This window comes from Spermophilus citellus (genome assembly GCF_964194105.1).
Source record: "Spermophilus citellus genome assembly, chromosome: 9".
Taxonomy (NCBI): Eukaryota; Metazoa; Chordata; class Mammalia; order Rodentia; family Sciuridae; genus Spermophilus; species Spermophilus citellus.
The window spans coordinates 112,289,064-112,306,073 of record NC_138191.1 but is presented as its reverse complement, the minus strand read 5'-3'; the positions used below and the strand labels follow the sequence as shown (position 1 = coordinate 112,306,073).

At 54.7% G+C, this 17,010-nt stretch overlaps 1 protein-coding gene across 1 annotated transcript in view; it reads right to left on the bottom strand.

Moving 5' to 3' along the window:
• Window positions 1-2,586: 2,586 nt before the first annotated feature.
• Window positions 2,587-17,010, bottom strand: part of GRIK3 (glutamate ionotropic receptor kainate type subunit 3) — a 213,930-nt gene continuing 199,506 nt past the window's right edge. Inside the window, exons 14-16 of the mRNA XM_081306472.1 lie at window positions 11,655-11,877; window positions 11,032-11,282; window positions 2,587-8,559 (exon numbers count right to left, since the gene is read on the bottom strand). Of these exons, the coding sequence (XP_081162598.1) occupies window positions 8,365-8,559; window positions 11,032-11,282; window positions 11,655-11,877 (669 nt within the window). The 3' untranslated portion in view covers window positions 2,587-8,364. The remainder of the gene's footprint in view (window positions 8,560-11,031; window positions 11,283-11,654; window positions 11,878-17,010) is intronic.

Below are 17,010 nucleotides of genomic sequence, written 5' to 3'. Positions count from 1 at the left end.
TGGGGCCAGGTGGAGTTGGAGGAGTACGTCTCCAGGCTCCGCTCAGACGGGGCCCCTCTGAGAGAACTTCCCTACCCAGTCCTCTTGGGAGAGGGGAGGGCAGATGATTGGATTGGGGGACATTTTCACTCTCTATGGTTCCTTTTGGGCCCTGGAGCTGGAGGGACCTAAACCAAGGTGGGGGCAACCATTTCCGCAGCAAGGAAAAGGGGAGGGAGGTAAGGAGTGAGGTGGTGGTGGTGGGGGGAGGCTGGTCTGCTTTGTCAGGTGCTTTATGAGGAAGCCTTGTTTTTCTCCAGGGAACTTGAGGGGTTTATGTTTCTTGCTACAGTGAGGAACCTTCTAGAACGTTCCATCCCTGGAGGCCCTGTGCAGCAGAACTAGGAGTCAATGTATGTCTGGTTCCTGAGATGGGAGGTGCACACAGGGCCCTGGCCAACATGGCCATGCTCACAGCAGCTGGGGCCCAGCCAGGACAGCCGAAGCGTAGCCTACCCCCTCAGGCAGTCCGTAGGCTATGGGGGCAAAGTGTGGGGCGCAGTGCCTGCTGGTATTGAGCACTTGGTGATGGGGCTGCAAGTCCCTCCTTGGGGAAGGAGTAGTGAGAATGTGCTTGTAGAGAGAAGCTGCTCCCTCCAGCTCTGCTCTTGGCGGGGTGCAGGGGAGGCCTGACCCACCGCCATTTCCTTGCTTCCTGGAGGCAGAGATCAGGACGGAGAGCCGGGGAGGGCAGGCAGGTGCGCAGGGCTCTGAGGGGCAGAGTCAGGGCTTCTCAGAGAGGGTGGGAGGCTGCCTGGTTCTGTCCTCCCTGCTGCCCAATCCAGAGACCATCAGGGCCACACCAGTATCTGGAGAGGGATGAGTGTCACAGATGCACGAGGGGTGGTTCTCATGGTCATGCATGTCACAGATGAGATGGAGGTTCAGGCAAGTTCAGTTGCTTGTTCAAGGTTACATAGTCAGTGGGTGGTGGTGATGGGACTCATGCACAAAATATTTAAGTCTGTGATGAATGAATGAATAGAGGTGGGTGCTCTGTCCCCACCACAGGCCTCATTCCTACCAGGTCTCTGCCACGTCCCTTGTCCATATCCCCTCACTCCTCACGGGACCTGGAATCTACCATGAGCCCCAGCATGCTCAGCCCCAGGACCTCTGCCCTCCAGTGGCTAATGGACAGCGCAGTACCTTTCCCTGCCTCCTACCTGGCTTGGACCCAAAGCCTCCCCTTGGGCTGTGGCTCCAGTTGAGACCCAGAACTCTCTGACACTATAGCTCAGTGGGTCCCGGCTTCCTCTCCATTCTGCAACGATCTTTGGGGCCTCAGCCTGGCTTACCTGGCCCTTGTCCGTTGATGGAACAAGGGGGCCTTTTAGGGGGCCTGCCAACAATCTTCAATGGGTTCAAACATTCTCAATTCTCCTAAAGCCATGAGTCTGGGTACACATGACTATATTTTGTGACTTCTCTCTCCCCATGACCACAGCCGATGGGACCTCAAGTGACCACATGGCCCCAGCTGTTCCAATTATAGCTACTGCCTGTCCTGAGATTATAACTGGGACACAGAGCCTGTGCCAATGGTCCTGGACATTGGGACTGAAGGGTCACGTAGAGTGAGGGTTTGAGCTTTGTCAGCATCTGAGGAGAGAATGCAAAGAGGGATTATGTGCTAAGAGCCTGGCACAGTGCCTGCCTTGTGGGAGTGCTCCTTCTCCCTCCTGGGCTGTTTGTCGTGGCACTATGAGGTTTTCCGTGGCATCATTCCACTATCCATCTTCAACTTGGATGATGAGCAGCAATTAATGCGGGTAGTGAAGGCAGCAGCTTCTTGATCCAGACTTCTAGAACCCCGGACTGCAACTGTGAAGTGTCTCTTGCTCACAGCTCTCATGTCACTCCCCTGGTGGATCCATTCCCTATTGTTCTGGGAGCTCTTCTTAGGGGCCTAGGCTGGCCTTGCTCTCATCCCTCACATGCATGTTGCAAACCCCTGTATTCAATTCTTTCTGCTTAAAATTTCCCACACTGAGCTCCGATTGATATACACAGCTTCCATCTCCAAAGAGTGACTAACTTACAGCTTTCTGATTTCCAGTTTGAAAAAAGCTCTAGCAGGACCTCTGACCAGCCATGCTCGGATGAGACATGCTCTAGACCTCACCAACTGTGACAAAAGGGATAGGGTCACTTAAGGATGTGGCAATTCACAACGGAGCTTTGAGGATGATAAGTTGAGGAGGGATGAACCCAAGAGAGGAGGAGACAGAGGCCAACTAGTCTCAAGGACAGACACTCCAGCTCCCATATCTGAAACAGAGCAGGAAGCCGGGGCTAGAGACGCCCACCTCATCAGCACCAGAACCTTCTGCCCATGTCATTGTCATCCCAGGGGGTACAGAGCCAAAGCAAACTGCCCAGTACCTCCTGGTTCTAAGTAGGGAAAAGAAACAGAAAACACATCTCAAGGGGGCCCTGTTTTCTAGAAACATTTCTTTATTTAAAATTTAAAACCATATTACTTCATACAGCAAACTGTGCACTTTGATATATCACAGTGTCTTAAAAAGGAAAATAATCGGATTTGTTTGGAAATTTATTTACATCAGCCTAGAATGATTGGCAAGTAACACAGTTACTATGAAACCCAAATTGTTACAAAATGTTTACAAAAAACTATATTCATAGAAATTCTGCATGTCCACAAAGGGCATCCCCTGAATGGCCCAGAGACCAGTGTGTGGGAACCTTGTTGAATGGGAGCAGGGGTGTCCAGGCACTCTGGTCTGGGTGGTGGGACAGGCCAGGGCTCTCAGAGGCCCATGGTGCTGTCCAGGGGGCTCAGCCCAGGGGCTGGAAACTGAGGTCCCCATCACAGAAGCCCAGCCAGGAATTCAGCCCAGGCAGGGGTGGCTGGGGTTTCGGAGCACAGTGGCATGAAGGCTCTGGAGCCTCTGGTCCCAGTGGGGCCAGGACAGGATCCTCCTTGGGGGCTGGATTTAGATGCACTTGGCCAGGGCCCCAGAGCTAAGTGCAGACTGATGCCTGGGGCCGAAGCAGAAGGCAGGCTGCAGATGTCACAGAAGCAAAGCCTACTCCAGCTCTGTCCTCCCCTGCGTGGGCCAGAGGTGCTCGGACCCGTGAGGGGCTAAAGAACTGCAAGTGCAGAGCACAGATGGATCCAGCAGGGCAGGGGCTCGCTGCCAATTGTCCTCTGGGGAAGACACAGAGGACAGGGCAGAGAGGTGGCACTGGGCCGTGCTGGGACAGGAGCTGCCTCTGGCCTCCCACCTTTCACCTGTGTGTTTCCTCCATTGTTCCCTGACATCTGGCCCCTGGAGAGCGCATCTGGGTCGCAGGGGCACCACGTTCTCAGCTGGCATTTTTCTGAGCCCCTGGCTGCTTGCTCCTACCTGGAGGCCTCAGAGACAAACTGTTGGGTGATGTGAGGTCCTCCGTTCTACAGGCAGGGGCAAGGAGAGCAGGAGTGGTGACCCCCAGGGCATCAGGACATTGTAGTGGCATGCTGGCAATGTCCTCAGGCCCCTCTCTTTACAAAGCTGGGGGTGTCCTTGTGTGGTGGCACCACTCTGAGGCCTTTGCTGCCCAGAATAACCCCCATCTGGGTGTCTACAGGTGGAGCTTCACGTCTGCCCGGGGACTGCAGGTGGGCAGGACCGCAGCCCTGGGGTGTGCCCCTCCCTCCTGGCCAGGTGTCCCAGACATGCCCGGCCGTCCTGCCTCTGACTCCTGGATGCAGACAAGGTCCCGTGGCTGCTTCCTGCCCCCACACGAGGCCCACCTGCCAGCCCTGCACGGTTCTACCCTCTTTTTCAATCTCTGATGGATGAAGGGCCTGTCCCACCCCTAAGGGCTTTCTGAAACCTCTGTCCCACACCTTGCTGCAGTGGCCCCCATCTCTCACCTGGTCCCCACCTACACCGGCTGGGTCCTGTACACTCTGCAGACGTGCGGGGAAGGCTGGTATACACATGGGCTATGGGCGTATATACACTGTGCATATATATATATATATATACATACAGTTATATATATATATATTTACATTCATATATATATTGTACAGAACATTAACCTTCTACCTAAAACTGTTTGGTGACTTCGTGTACCACCTCAGCTCTGAAAATTTTAACATCAGGGCAAATCAGGACTGAAATGAGGTCTTGAGTCCAACCAGCCTGGGGACAGAGGGCAGGGCCCTTCCACTGTGGCAAGCGTCTGGGCCCATTCCAGATGTGTCCATCCAACCTGGAACTTCCAGATGTGTCTAATCCACAGACCCCTTCACAGAGCTGGGCCCATTAGTGTTTTCTTTTTTTTTTTTTCTCATCTGTCCATGGGACTGGCTAGCCCCAGATGTTATTAAACTCATACAACTGTCTGTCCACATCATGAGGCCTTTCCAGATGGGTATCCATGCAGGCCACTCCAGATGTGGGCCACTGAGTTGAACCTGTTTTCTGATGTTTGTGCACACGGCGGCGTGACTCAGGGAGGCGCCAACTTCATGCTGAGTGAGGAAGCCAGAAGCTGCTCCGGGGACGCCCTCTTGGAAAAGCAGGCAGGGAGGGGCTTCTGACTCATCTTGGTGAATCTGTGCCCGGGTCTGACTTCTGCTTTCCAGGAGGTAAGCGGTTTGGACCCCTCCCACATCCTGGGCCAGGGTTTCCATCTTCTGGTGTGAGGCTGTTGGGGAAGAGCCCAACTGAGCTCTTCCAGCGGAGGCAGCATCTGGACTGAGGAGGGGTGGTCCTCCATCCTCAGGGATGCAGAGTCCAGCTGACTGGCCATTGGGGCACTTTCCCTCTTGTAAGACACTTGCAGAGTGGGGCCACCCCAGTGCCAACAGAGCTCTCAGGGTTTCTTGTCTGCCCACAGCAGGTGGAGGGAGAGGCAGAAGAGGGCTCACTGGTGGGGTGGGGTGGCCTCTCCTCGGTTTGGCCAGCATGAGTGCGTGGACAGACGCAGGCATTGTGGAGAGGGCCTTCTTCTGCTCAGCGCTGGCATGTGGGACCAGATGGGGATATTTAAGCACCTGCTCAGGCACCGTCCACCTTCTGCTCCATCTGCACCAGCTTTCATGCCTCCTGCCACTCCACGTGTGCCCCAACACACACACAGGCGTGGCTCTGCCCCAGCTCAGCTGCACCCCCCAGGGGCAGCACAGGCCCCCAACCGTAAGAACCCTTGATCCGTCTCTCCCAGAGCACCTCCCTCAGCACCCTCCTCCCCTCCCGCCTCACAGAGGGAGCGCCACCTTCAGCACCCTGGGAGGGACAGCTTGGCCCCAGGCAGTGCCGTCTCAGTGCACCTGGCCCGTTGGGCTGGTCTCTGGAACATCAGCCAGAGGCTGAACACTAGCCACACCTCTGGACACAGGCGAGGAGGGGACAGACCAGGAATTGCGCCATCCCACCTCCATGGAAGAGTCTAGAAACCATTTCAGTACCTTTTGGGGACTGCCCTCGTTGAATTGTGCCTGTTTATCAACCATTCTTCATTCCTTTTATGAAAAACTTCCAACCCCACTTCACTTCCCTTTTGTCTATCACAATCTCCACAGGTGCATAGCCTCAGAAGAACACCACACGCACGTACAGCGTCCTACACAGAAGCACATGTGTGAGCCATGAGCGTGGACGTGGCATGTGCTATGAAGTCATATCTGACAAAGTGAGACAGTGGTCCATGACTGTGGAAGGTGGGAGGGAATCGGTACATGCGCTCATTAGAATCCTGGTATCAGGAATCACAAAGACAAAGCTGTTTTCCCTTCTAACAGGGCACTCTGCCTACAGCAGAGGAGTCACCAGCCATGAGCCCCTGCAGGGATTCCCCACGGGGACGACACCCGTGCACACACCCATGCCATCTCCCCATATCTGTGACACACAATCCCTGGGTGATAGGACTGCAAACAGACCCTGATGTCCTGCCTTCCTGGTTGATTGTCCGTCTCTGCTCCTGCCGTGAGCTGGAACACACATGTGCATCTGAAACACTTGGGCACGAGCACACTCACACACGCAGTCACAAACTCCAGTTCCACATGCTCCTCGCATGCCCTATGTGTGGACCCATGCTGCGTGACACTCTGGTTCTGCCCACCCCCTGCTCTCTGCTGGGCACACAAGCCTACCCGTGTGCACACTGGCTCACACGTGGCCCCCTTGATGACATGGCTTCTCCTTTTACATGTATTTGGCTGTGCTTCAGGCCTCACCTGCCCTCCATCCTCTGCCATTCAGTGTATGAATGTGTGCGCGCACACACATACACACACACACAAGCCGACACACCGTGCCTGTATGCGTACCTCTGTGTACTCATCAGAACCCCGTTACAACATGGCTTCTCCTGTTTTTACATAAATGGGGTTCTACTGCTGGTTCAGATATGTCTTCCTAGTCCTCAGTTCACTCATGTGCACACACACACACACGCGCGCGCGCGCACACACACACACACACACACACACATGCCAGATCCCAAAAGGTCACCTATTATTGTGTGCCCTGGACATTATATGTCCAGATCAGTTTCCCCCCCTCAACCCCTAAGCTCACACTTACAGAGACAAATCCACGTGCACACTCCCGCGACCCCACAGAGCTCATGACAGCATGGCTTTTCCTATCATCTGTGCCCTGGGCTCCGCTGCAGTCTAGCCCTCGGGTCCCTCCTCCAGTGTAGCCCGTCCTGCTGTGATTCCGGGAACCATGGGGGTGGGGGTCCTGCTCAGTCTGGAGGAGAGACAGCCTCCATCTCACGTGCCCAGGGAGGGTGCTTCGCCCCCATTGAGAAGGCCCTGGAGGCAGAAACGTGGCTCCTCTCACTGGATTCCCAGGAGCACCAGGACAGAGGGGGGAGAAGTGGCTATTGTCCCCTGGTCCTCGGTCCAGAACTTCCGGCCCTCTTTACCTTGCCCAGAAACTATCCTCTACCCTTGGCCACCGGAGGCCTGCTGGCCCCACAATGCACTCTTTAAGGACACTTTGCACCTGACCCTTCACGTCTCATTCTTCTCTAAGACTCTAGAGAATCCATGATAGCAAGGTGGAACCCCAGACCATCTGGTCTGCCTCCCTCCCTGGCACCCCACAGGTTACTCTCTCCCCCAAGCCCAGCAAGGCCGTAGCTGCTCCAGAGAAGAGACCAGGGGCCAGGAGGGCCTGTGTCTCTGTGTTGGGTCTTTGGTTAATTCTCCAGGAGGCAGCTTCTCCCTCCCTGCCCTTGGGGCCTATGTCTATCCCATTCCTCAAAACCTTCTGTTCCAGGGCAGGAGTCATTTGGGTCCCCTCAGGATTTTCCCACCTACCCCAAAGTTAGCCGGTTCAATAGGACACTGACCCCTCTTTTAAGAAGGGATAACTTGACTTTCACTTCAATCGAGGTTATTCTTTCAAGATGAAAGCAAGGCCAAGTTCAACTGGCTGGGCATGGGGAGTGGGTGATGAGTAGACGGTAGATCCCAGGTTCCCAAATGCCAACGAGGTTTAGAAAACAGCTTGATGACCAGCAAAGCAAGGTCCATGGCTCAAGGGCTTGTGGATTTTTCATGGAATCCACAGTTCCTCTCCTGGGCTTCAAATATCAGATGGATCTTTGGGCATCCTTTGTGAGAGACACATGGGGTCCTCTCTCCTATGGCCAGAACATGGAGAATTCGTGGTGACTATTACCCCTTTTAGAGGAGTGGGAGCCATCGGGACATTATCCGTAAGGATTCAAAATGGCGGCTTCTATCTGTGCATTCTCTTCTCTCCTCTTTTTCATTCTGCCTTCAACTTGGCCAAGGGGCTGCCATGGGTCAAGCCAAGTCTAGAAGATCAGGGCCATGTGAACAGCCCAGGGGCTGAAGTCTTCCTTTTACCCAGCTGCAGGGAATGACCATCCTTGGGTTTCCATTGGCAACCCCACTCCAAGATTCTCAAGGTGCCCAGTTTTGCATCTCTGGTCTCATGGTCAAGACCAAGAAGGCTTGGGCTCTTGGGGAAGGAGTGGCAATAGAAGATCTATTTCCCATTTCCTGTGGCCTGACTCTAGAGGAAAGTTGGGGGTGGGGGCGGTGAGTTTGGCCTGAGAGAGGCATGTGCTTCCTTTGGCCTTGCTTATCTTGGCTGGCAGCTTTAGAAACCCACAGAATAGACAGGAGGAGAAGGAAGCCCCCACAGCGGGCCTGAGGCCTGCTGGTTTCCTGGTGGGTCGGGGCCGAGAGTTCCTGGCCCCACATGCAGGCAGTAGCTCTGGTCCCCAAGCTCAGCGTGGGGGATGGGGATATCCTTTCCAGTTTCCAGTTTCTTTTACCTGGCGTCAGGCCTGTGGTCCCCACCCCACCTGAGCCTAGGGGAACACAGGGGCTAAGGATGTGCTGCAGGTCATGCTGTCCTTGCCCGGAAGCCGGCGGTCATTGAATGTGTGCATGTTGATGACAGCGTCAGTCTTGACCATCATGGGAGGCTGTGGCTTGTGCTTGACCCGACGCTGGCAGGTGAGGGAGAAACGGATCTCATCGGCCACGGTGCTGCAGAAGGAACGCTGGGGACGAAGCAGGGCCCCCGAGTTAGCCTGGTTTGGCAACTCTGGCCGCCTCTTCTCTCCTCCCAGAGCCTGTGCCAGAGCCTCCCTATCCGTCTCACACCTGCTCCCACCCATTCCTCCGCCTCCGGCTTCAGGGTTAGTTTGTACAGTCGTCTACAAAACCCTGCCTCTTGTTTGGAGACTAAGGTATGTGGGGCAGGTAGTGTCATCCGCAGCTCACAGATGAGCAAACGGATGATTGGCGTGCATGTTAGAGTTCCAGGAGCTCTGGTTTATCTGTCTGGTCCTCTGTCCTGGTCCCTAAGGGCAGGAATCAGCCACGTTCATTCCCGCGAGCCCAACCCCTAGCGCCAGGCCGGGCCCAGACTCAGGGCTCCAGAGACCACTTGGTGGAGGCGTGGGCAGCCCTTCTCCTGGCAGGACTTCCAACCAGGGAAGAAACGCTGTCCTCCCACGCAGGAAAGCCCAGCACGTTTGTCACGGTGGGCAACTGGGAGGGAGCGCCTTGCAGGGTGGTTGGGTGGCAGTTTTGGCCCTGGTCCCTGTAGGCAGCCAAAGAGGAACAGCAAAAATGCAGCCTTGCCACGCGGATGGGATGGTGGTGGCTTCCATGGGATGAACTCCCAGTGGTCATCCCAGGGCTTGTATGGAAGGCAGTGGGGGCTGCGGAGGCCTCACCTGACCAGCAAGGCCAGGGCACCAGGACCACCTGCCTAAAAGTCATGGGATGCAGGGGTGGAGACCCACCTCTGAATTCAGGCTCTGCCTCTTACCAGCTGTGACCTCCCCAGCCTACCCTTCCCTACCTATGAAATGCAAAAGGTCATCCCTCTGTTTTCTTCAATGTGCAAATATTTACTGAGACTCTACTGTGCACTGTTCTAGGGGTTAGGCATCTAGCAGTGAAGAAGACTGATAAGATCCCAGTGCTCAGGGACCTTGTGGTCTAATGATGGGATGGAAAAAGATAAAAAAAAAACAAAAAACCAACCACTTAAACTAGCAATTTCAGATAGTGATAACTATTTTTAAGATAACAAAACCCTGAAATGGGAGAGAGAGGGGCTGGGAATGGGGACAGGTAGGAGAGGTTACTTGAGGAGGTGAGCTGAATGACCAGCTGGTGCCAAGAATATTAAGATGCACTGGAGGAAGAACATTCCAGGTGGGTGGAATAGGATGTGCAAAGGCCCTAAGGCAGACACATGTTTGGTGTGTTATGGACTAAAAAGGAGACCAGTGTGTATGGAACAAAGTAAGGGAGAGGAAGATGGGAAGAAAGAGGTCCTAGAGATGGGCCAGGACTGAGTCCCATAGGCTTTTTGGTAGAATCTGGAGCTCTACCCAATTTTAATCTAAATTCCTAAAGAATTTTTTTTGTATCATAATTTTTTTAAGCCATTCCCAATTGTTGGACATTTAGATAATTTACCCAATTTTTTTATGTTATAATTAACACTCAACAAACATCCTCTTAGGGAAAACTACCCGTATCCCTGACCAATTCCCCTGGTGCATTTCGAAAAATAGAAATTGGCCAAAATCTATGACGGAGTTTAAAGACTGAGCGCCCTGGGGCTGCCTTGTTCAGCCCTCTCTCAGTGGCTGGAGGTGTCTCTCTCTCTCCTGCCCACGCTGACCAGGAGGACGGATTGTCTTCCCTTCCTCCTTGCTGACCAAGGCTTGCTGGTGATAAACGACTGTTTCACTTTTGATGGACGTAGAAGCTGTCTGTTGTCACAACCCTTCAGTTGTGATCCAACTGCAGTCCCTGCCACACCGGACCTAGGCTCCTTTGAACCTCTCTGGTGAGAGGCGATTCCCCGACCAGAGCCCTCAACTCGGTGCCTGTTTAAATCACCCTGCAGGCTTTCTGAAAACCACCGGTGCCAGGCTCCACCGCAGGCCAATTAGAAAGGAGTCTCCGGGAGCGAGGCCAGGGCATTAGCACTTAAAAACCCTCACCCTGTGGTTCTCATTTACTGCGGGGACCCAGAACCACTGCCCAACCATGCTTGAATTAATCAGACCGGCAGAGCCTTGTTCCACGGTCTGCACGCTAGGTCTAGGCCTCTTAACTTTATTTTTTTTTTAAACTTCTGATTATGGAAATTTCCAAATCTATACAGAAGTAGAGAGAACAAGATAATGAACCGCTATGCCACTGTACCAGCCTCCACCACCGCCCTGCAGGCTTTACCCCGGGGGACTGATGAGGTTTAAATTAAGTTTCACGTCGGGCACTCGCTGCTGTTTGACTTGTGGAGGGAGCAGGCAAGTGTGGAGGCTGGACGGCCAGACTGGAGGCTGCCACAGGGACCAGGCCACAGGTGCGGAGGGTTGGCCCGGGGCGGAGCAGCAGGGTCTGGACAGTAGAGCCGGCAGGACGTCTTGGAGGACTGGACGCACCAGGGCCTCCTCCCTCCTGCCCCTGCCCCCCCACCCCCCTGCAGGTCCCCATCGGGTCACCTGTTCTCGCTCTGCTGTCTTGCGGAGCTTGTACACGAACTCGCCCACAGCCACCAGCACAGACAGGACCAGCCCGGCGGCCAGGACGATGAAGATGCCGCCGATCTTCTGGATGCCCAGGGCGCTGGCCTCCTTGTTCTCCTCCTCGGGGCACCCGCTGCCCCGCCACCACTTCTCCTTCATGATGTGCAGCTTATCTTCCTCTTGCAGCTGCAGGATGGCGATGGTGATCTTGTCCCTGTACGGGGAGCCTGGGGAGGACAGTGGACCCCCGGCTGTTGGTGGTGTCTGTTTGGCGGGGCATGTATTCACCTCTGGCAACCCCCTTGAGTATCTGTCCCTATGGGTCCCTGGCAGGCCCCCTGTTGCTGGGCTGCATCAGCAGGGGAGGGGCGAGGGGAGGTAGGTGTGGCCTCTGGGAACTGGCCCCCCATTTCCTGCTCAGCCAGGGCCGACCTCAGCAGCATGTGACTCTGTCCTGCTCCTGGGCTGGGGAAACGCCACCCCTCTAGGTTTGATGGAATGAGCTGGGGTCCGTGTGCATGAGTGGATGTAGGGGGGGGGGTGTGCTGCCCTCCTCTGTCCACTCAGCCGAGGCCCTCCCCACTGTGCCCCTGGCTCACCCATGGGTGTGCCGATGCCGTAGCCCTTGGAGTCGATGAGGCCCCCGATCTGGGTGAGGTTGCAGTTCCTCTGGGTGACGTATTCGATGGTGGTGGACTCCATCAGCAGCGCGTAGTCCGCCGTCAGCGTCCGCTGGATGCCCTCCTCGTTGTTCTTCACCAGAGCCGAGGGCTTGCTGCTCATGAAAGCCCACATCTTCTCGAAGGTGGAGATCTTGGATTTCTGGGCCGCGAGGGAAACAGGGACACACACATAGTTACTGAGCCCCCAGGGACCGAGGCTGCTTCCCTGCTCAGCAGGGTCACTGAACTCTCTTCAGAGTAAGGGAGCGCCGCCCGTTGCTCAGATGTGGAAACTGAAGTCCACGGAGGTGCAAGACACATGGCTGGGGAGTGAGGAAGCAGAGGTTCCGGCTCAGACCCGCTTCCTGAAAATCCTGGTTCTCTGCCATGGCACAAGTGGTCTTCAGAATGACTTTTTTGAAAATTGTTTTTTCCTCTGACATCAGTTAAGCTATCAGCACATGCATACCTAGTTCTGAGCGCCTTACCTGCATGAAGTCATCGAGTCCTCCCCGAGATCACGGGAGGCAGGGCCTACCATTAGCTCCATGTACAGTTGGGGAGTGGAGGTGTGGCCTAGGAACTTGCCTGAAGGTGCCCAGATGGCAGAGCCAGGCCTCGAATCCAGTCCCTCTGGAGCCCGAGTCCATGCTCCTCACCACTGAGCAGCACTGCCCCCCGGGACCCCGTGAGGGTGGGTGGTGGGAGGCACTGTCCAGGGGAAGGCTTTGCCGAAGCGTGGGTTCCCGCCCTTCCTTCAGTCCAGTGAGCGAGGCAGGTGGGGATCACAGAGGGGGAAGGGGGGGCCATCAGAGCAGGTGGTCTGCAGGCCCCGGGGCTGGATGCTGTCGCAGGGGCAGGGCCAGCACCCCTGAGCCCCCGTGTGGTGGGAGGGCTGCGGCACCTACCCTGGGAGACTCAGAGAGGTTGCCGGGGCTGAGAGGGAGGACCGGGGCAGAGTGGCTCTTGCTGGCTGGGAGGCTGTGCAGACAAGGTGCTTGGGTTTCATGAAGTTTGTGGGGAACTCAGTTCCTGCCAGATGCCTGCTCCCAGCAGGGACCAGCTCTCCCCAGCGGGTCCCAGGGGAGCAGGCGGCTCTGCAGCTCCCATGCTAGTGGCTGTTTCCAAGTCTGCTGTGGCTTTCTGTGATATCAGCCTGTCTGACTGGCACCCGGCCCAGCCCTGGTGTGCGTGACAGCACGGGCACTCACACAGGCTGGCACGGGACTGGGGGCTGGGTGGTGGATGGGGAAGAAGCTGGTTCCTCCAGGAGGGGGTGAGGAGATGGGAGGGAAGTGAACTTCTTCCTACTGGCAAGGGATGGCCCCTTGGGAACGGCTCCCGGAGACCCCAGCACTCGGTGGGGAGAAGGCAGTGAGGAGGGGGCGGCGCGGGCACCTGGAGCAGCGGGCAGGGCTGTGGCAAGCCACCTGGGACAGGGCCAGCTGAGCGCCAGCAAGACCTGCTCTGGGCGCAGGGATGGGGCACCTTTACAGATAAGCAGCCACTGCCCTGCCTACAAATTTACCTGCCCCAAAGTCAAAGGCAGGGAGGGCTCAGATGCCCTGGGTCCTCGTCCTCGCTGGGCTGCTCTGGCCCCTCTTGGCTCTTGGCTGCTCTTCCTGCTTCTGGCTGTGCCAGTCACTCTCCCCCTCTGCCCTCCTGCCTCCCGGGGTTTTGTGTTCGAAGCCGCCCCCCTTCCTGGCTACTCTTCCGCCTCAGCTCCTCCCCAAGTGTCCCCGCCAGCTCCTCTTCCCTCCAAGGTGTTCCTCGTTTCCAGATCTTCTGGCACCCAGATGTTTCCTATTTCCTAGGAATTTCAGATGCGTAGAGTCTCCGGCTGCCAGCTTCCTGGGTGCCCTCTGCTCCTCTCTCTGCAGGTTCCTCCCCGGGTTTGCTGTGGGAGGAAGCTTCTAAATGGCTCCTAGGGATCCCATTTCCTGGTAGTCAGACTCCTCTTGGATGCAGGCTGGACTTCCTGACTGGCTTTTACCTCCTCCCTAAAGCGTTGGAATGTCACCTCTAAGATAAGCTGCAGGAGACTGTGACTTCCTCTGGCTTGTACTCTGTCTTCCCTGATGGAAACACTGTCAGGTTGAGAGTTGCCTTATGGAGAGGTCCCCAGGGTAAGGGACAGAAGGTGGCCTCTGGGCAATAGTCAGTGAAGAACTGAAGCCCTCAGGCCTATAATCTGGGAGGAACTGAGTCCTGCCACCACACCTGGAAATGACTGCAGCGCTGGTCACTTGGGATTGCAGCCTATGAAAGGCCCAGCCAGGTGCTCAGCTGAGCTGGGCTGCATTCCTGACCCACGAAGGGAGGTGCTGAGTTCTGGGTCATTTGTTACACAGCAATAGATACCTAATACACTCTGTCACCTACATATTCCCATGAGCTACTTCTGTTCCCCAAATAGTTGCTTTTCAGATAATCACTAATTCTAATTATTCTCATAATCAAATTATCCAGGTCCAGCTATCTCTGCATTACCCTCTCCCCCAGGTCACCCACACATCCGACCCTTTCTCCTTTGTACCCATCTCACCCACTCACTCTCCCATGCAGCCAGTCATCCATACCTCTCAAGTCTTGGCCAAAGTAACCAAGGAACCATTCACAGAGCCCACCCCATTGCTTCTGTCTCAGAATGGATCAGAACATCTCCTTTCTCCAAACCTCTCCGTGCACCCTCCCCCCATCATCCCACTCCTCCTACACATGGGTCTGCCTGGCACCCAAACATATGCTTTTCCCAGTGACGCAGCACCACGCAGGGAGACAGGGATTTCATCTGGAGGCTGAAGGGAATCTGAGGCAGATGGTGCTGGAGGACAGACACATCAAGCCACCCGTGGGCAAAGGAACTGAATACGGGAGATGGGAAAGGACACCAAAGAATGTGGGCCGTTAGGACAGGAGGTGACACCAAGGTAGAAGGTGGCTGTGACACAGACTTCCAGGGGTGCCACCCTCCCACTCCAGTGCCCCAAACTCACCGCCTCCACCACCTTTCGGCAGATGGACTGAAATCTTCCTCGGAGTGGGCTTCCCACTGTCCTTGCCCATATCTTGGGGTCCCCATTCTCAATGACATCAGCTCATGGTCTCTGCATCCCCTTCAATTCTGCCTTTGAGCAATTCTAGGATTCTGGGGCACAACCCTGAGAAGCCCTCCCTGGCACTTTGAGGCAGGGCAAGGTCAAGACCTTGGAATCTCAGGCCTCTCTCCCTGTTCTACAGGCCTGAGCACCAGAGCCCCGAGTTCCAGTCGCTGGCCTGGGCTACCATCACACCCCCACAGAAGAGAGTCCCACACACCTGCAGGTGCTGCGTCATCTCACCTGTCCTGACTTCGGTGGGAACCTTACTGAGGTTTACTTCAGGGCCAGTCACCCAAATCAATTAATGGAATCATTCAGAGCAGCCAATACAGGGCCATCTGCCAGGGCGGAGATACTTTTTTTATCAGAAAAATTGGCAAGAAAGTAAGTTTCAGGCTCACGACTTTTCAATTCCAGCCTTCTCAAAGAAGTAAATTGATTTTCCCCAGCTGAAGATACTTAATCTTGAGAATTTAACATTTCTGTACAAGAGAACGTATATAGGCCTATATATACATACACACATACATAAATATATATATATATATAAATTGTGAAGGGAGCTGGATCCCAGGGAATATGTGCAGAGAGACAGCAGCGGTGTGATTCCATGCAAGACCCTGGGTGTTTTCCACACTGGAAAGGAGACCTTTCCTCAAATTAATTAGCTTTCTGATTCCTGGATGTGGAGGCTTTAGCCTTATCGGATCCATGTCCTCCAGCAGTGAATCACTTCTCTTGGGTGATTTCCATGGGGACCAGGAAGCCTCTCTGAATTTCCTGCCTTTTCCCCCTGGCTTGAACTCCCCAGGGAGGACAGACAGACTGACCCTGTGCCCCAGCAGCAGTTCCCAAAGTCCCTGAGGCTTGCCACAAAGGCCTGTAGTTGGGCTTGCAGCTGGGCACTGCAGAGGATCCCTGAGGTGTGGGCAATGTGGGGAGTGTGCAGAGGGAGGGGTCAGCTGCTCTGCACCAACTCTGGTGTCACATCAACCTAGGTTTGAATGCCAGCTTCTTCTGGGACCACAGAAAGGGATGTCACATCTCTGAGCCTCCTTTCACCTCTGTAAAAGGGGCTTTGACTGCACAGCATTATTGTAAACATGCAGCAAGAAAAGGCACCTGCGCTGCTTACTGGCCTGGCCCCCGTGTCTCCTGGTGCGGTTGGCATCATTACTTCTCTTTAAGGCTCCTTGATTCTCTCGAAGGCTCAGTTTCCCTATTTGGAAGCAGGGGGCAATATGATCTTCATGGTGCAGAGTGGCTGCAGGATTTAAAACCCACATAAGAAAGACTTAGGGGCAGAAAACTCAAATGCTGATGGGGCCAGGCCAGGCACCGGAAATAGCTCACGAAGGCTGGAGCAGACTCTGGAGACAGACTTGCTTCTGAGCTCTGAAAACTGTCCCCCTGCAGGACAGCCAGCTCAGCGGTGCCAGATCTTTCGTATATTCAAGAAGCTCAGAAGGTAAAATTTTTTTAAAAAAAATTTTAAACACAGAAGACTCTAAACTTTAAAATACTGGCAATTAATCTAAAGAAATATCTAATCTATATGAAAGTCATGCATGGCCCCCAAATCTTAACTGTGCCAAACAGGCCTGGCCATCACCAGTTTGCAACAATAAACAGAAACAGTTGCCATTGACTGTGTCTGCTTTGTGCCAAGTGCTGTTCTAAGCTAAATACACGAATGACCCCATTTAATCATCTGAATAACTCGATGAGATGGAGGACTGTTATACCTAGCTCACAGATGAGAGAACTAAGGTCCAGGGAGGGAGGTCCTCAGCGACTTAGTCATTTCCAATGACACTGTCCTCACCCTGCACCTGTTGCTGTTCCTTTACTGACTTCTCCCATTCTAAGGACCTCGGGGCTCTTTCTGAAGTGCTTAGTCCTGTGCAGAGGAAGGTGACCACCCTGCAATAGGAGAGGCCAATGTTCACCAATCTCAGGAGGTCCAGTCCAAGGGGATCTGGAAGAAGAGAGAGTCTCCAGATGCCCTCTCGCTGGCCCCTCTCCAATGTGCTCTGGTGAAGTCACTGCCTCCGGAGAGAACTTCAGGACAAGAGAATCCCTGGCCCTGGCTAACCCGTGTCCAGTCGCTAACTGAATCCAATTGCAAATTGCCTCATGGTGGGCATTGGTATCCCTGTGGTACAGGGGAGCAAGCGAGAGCTTATAGAAGC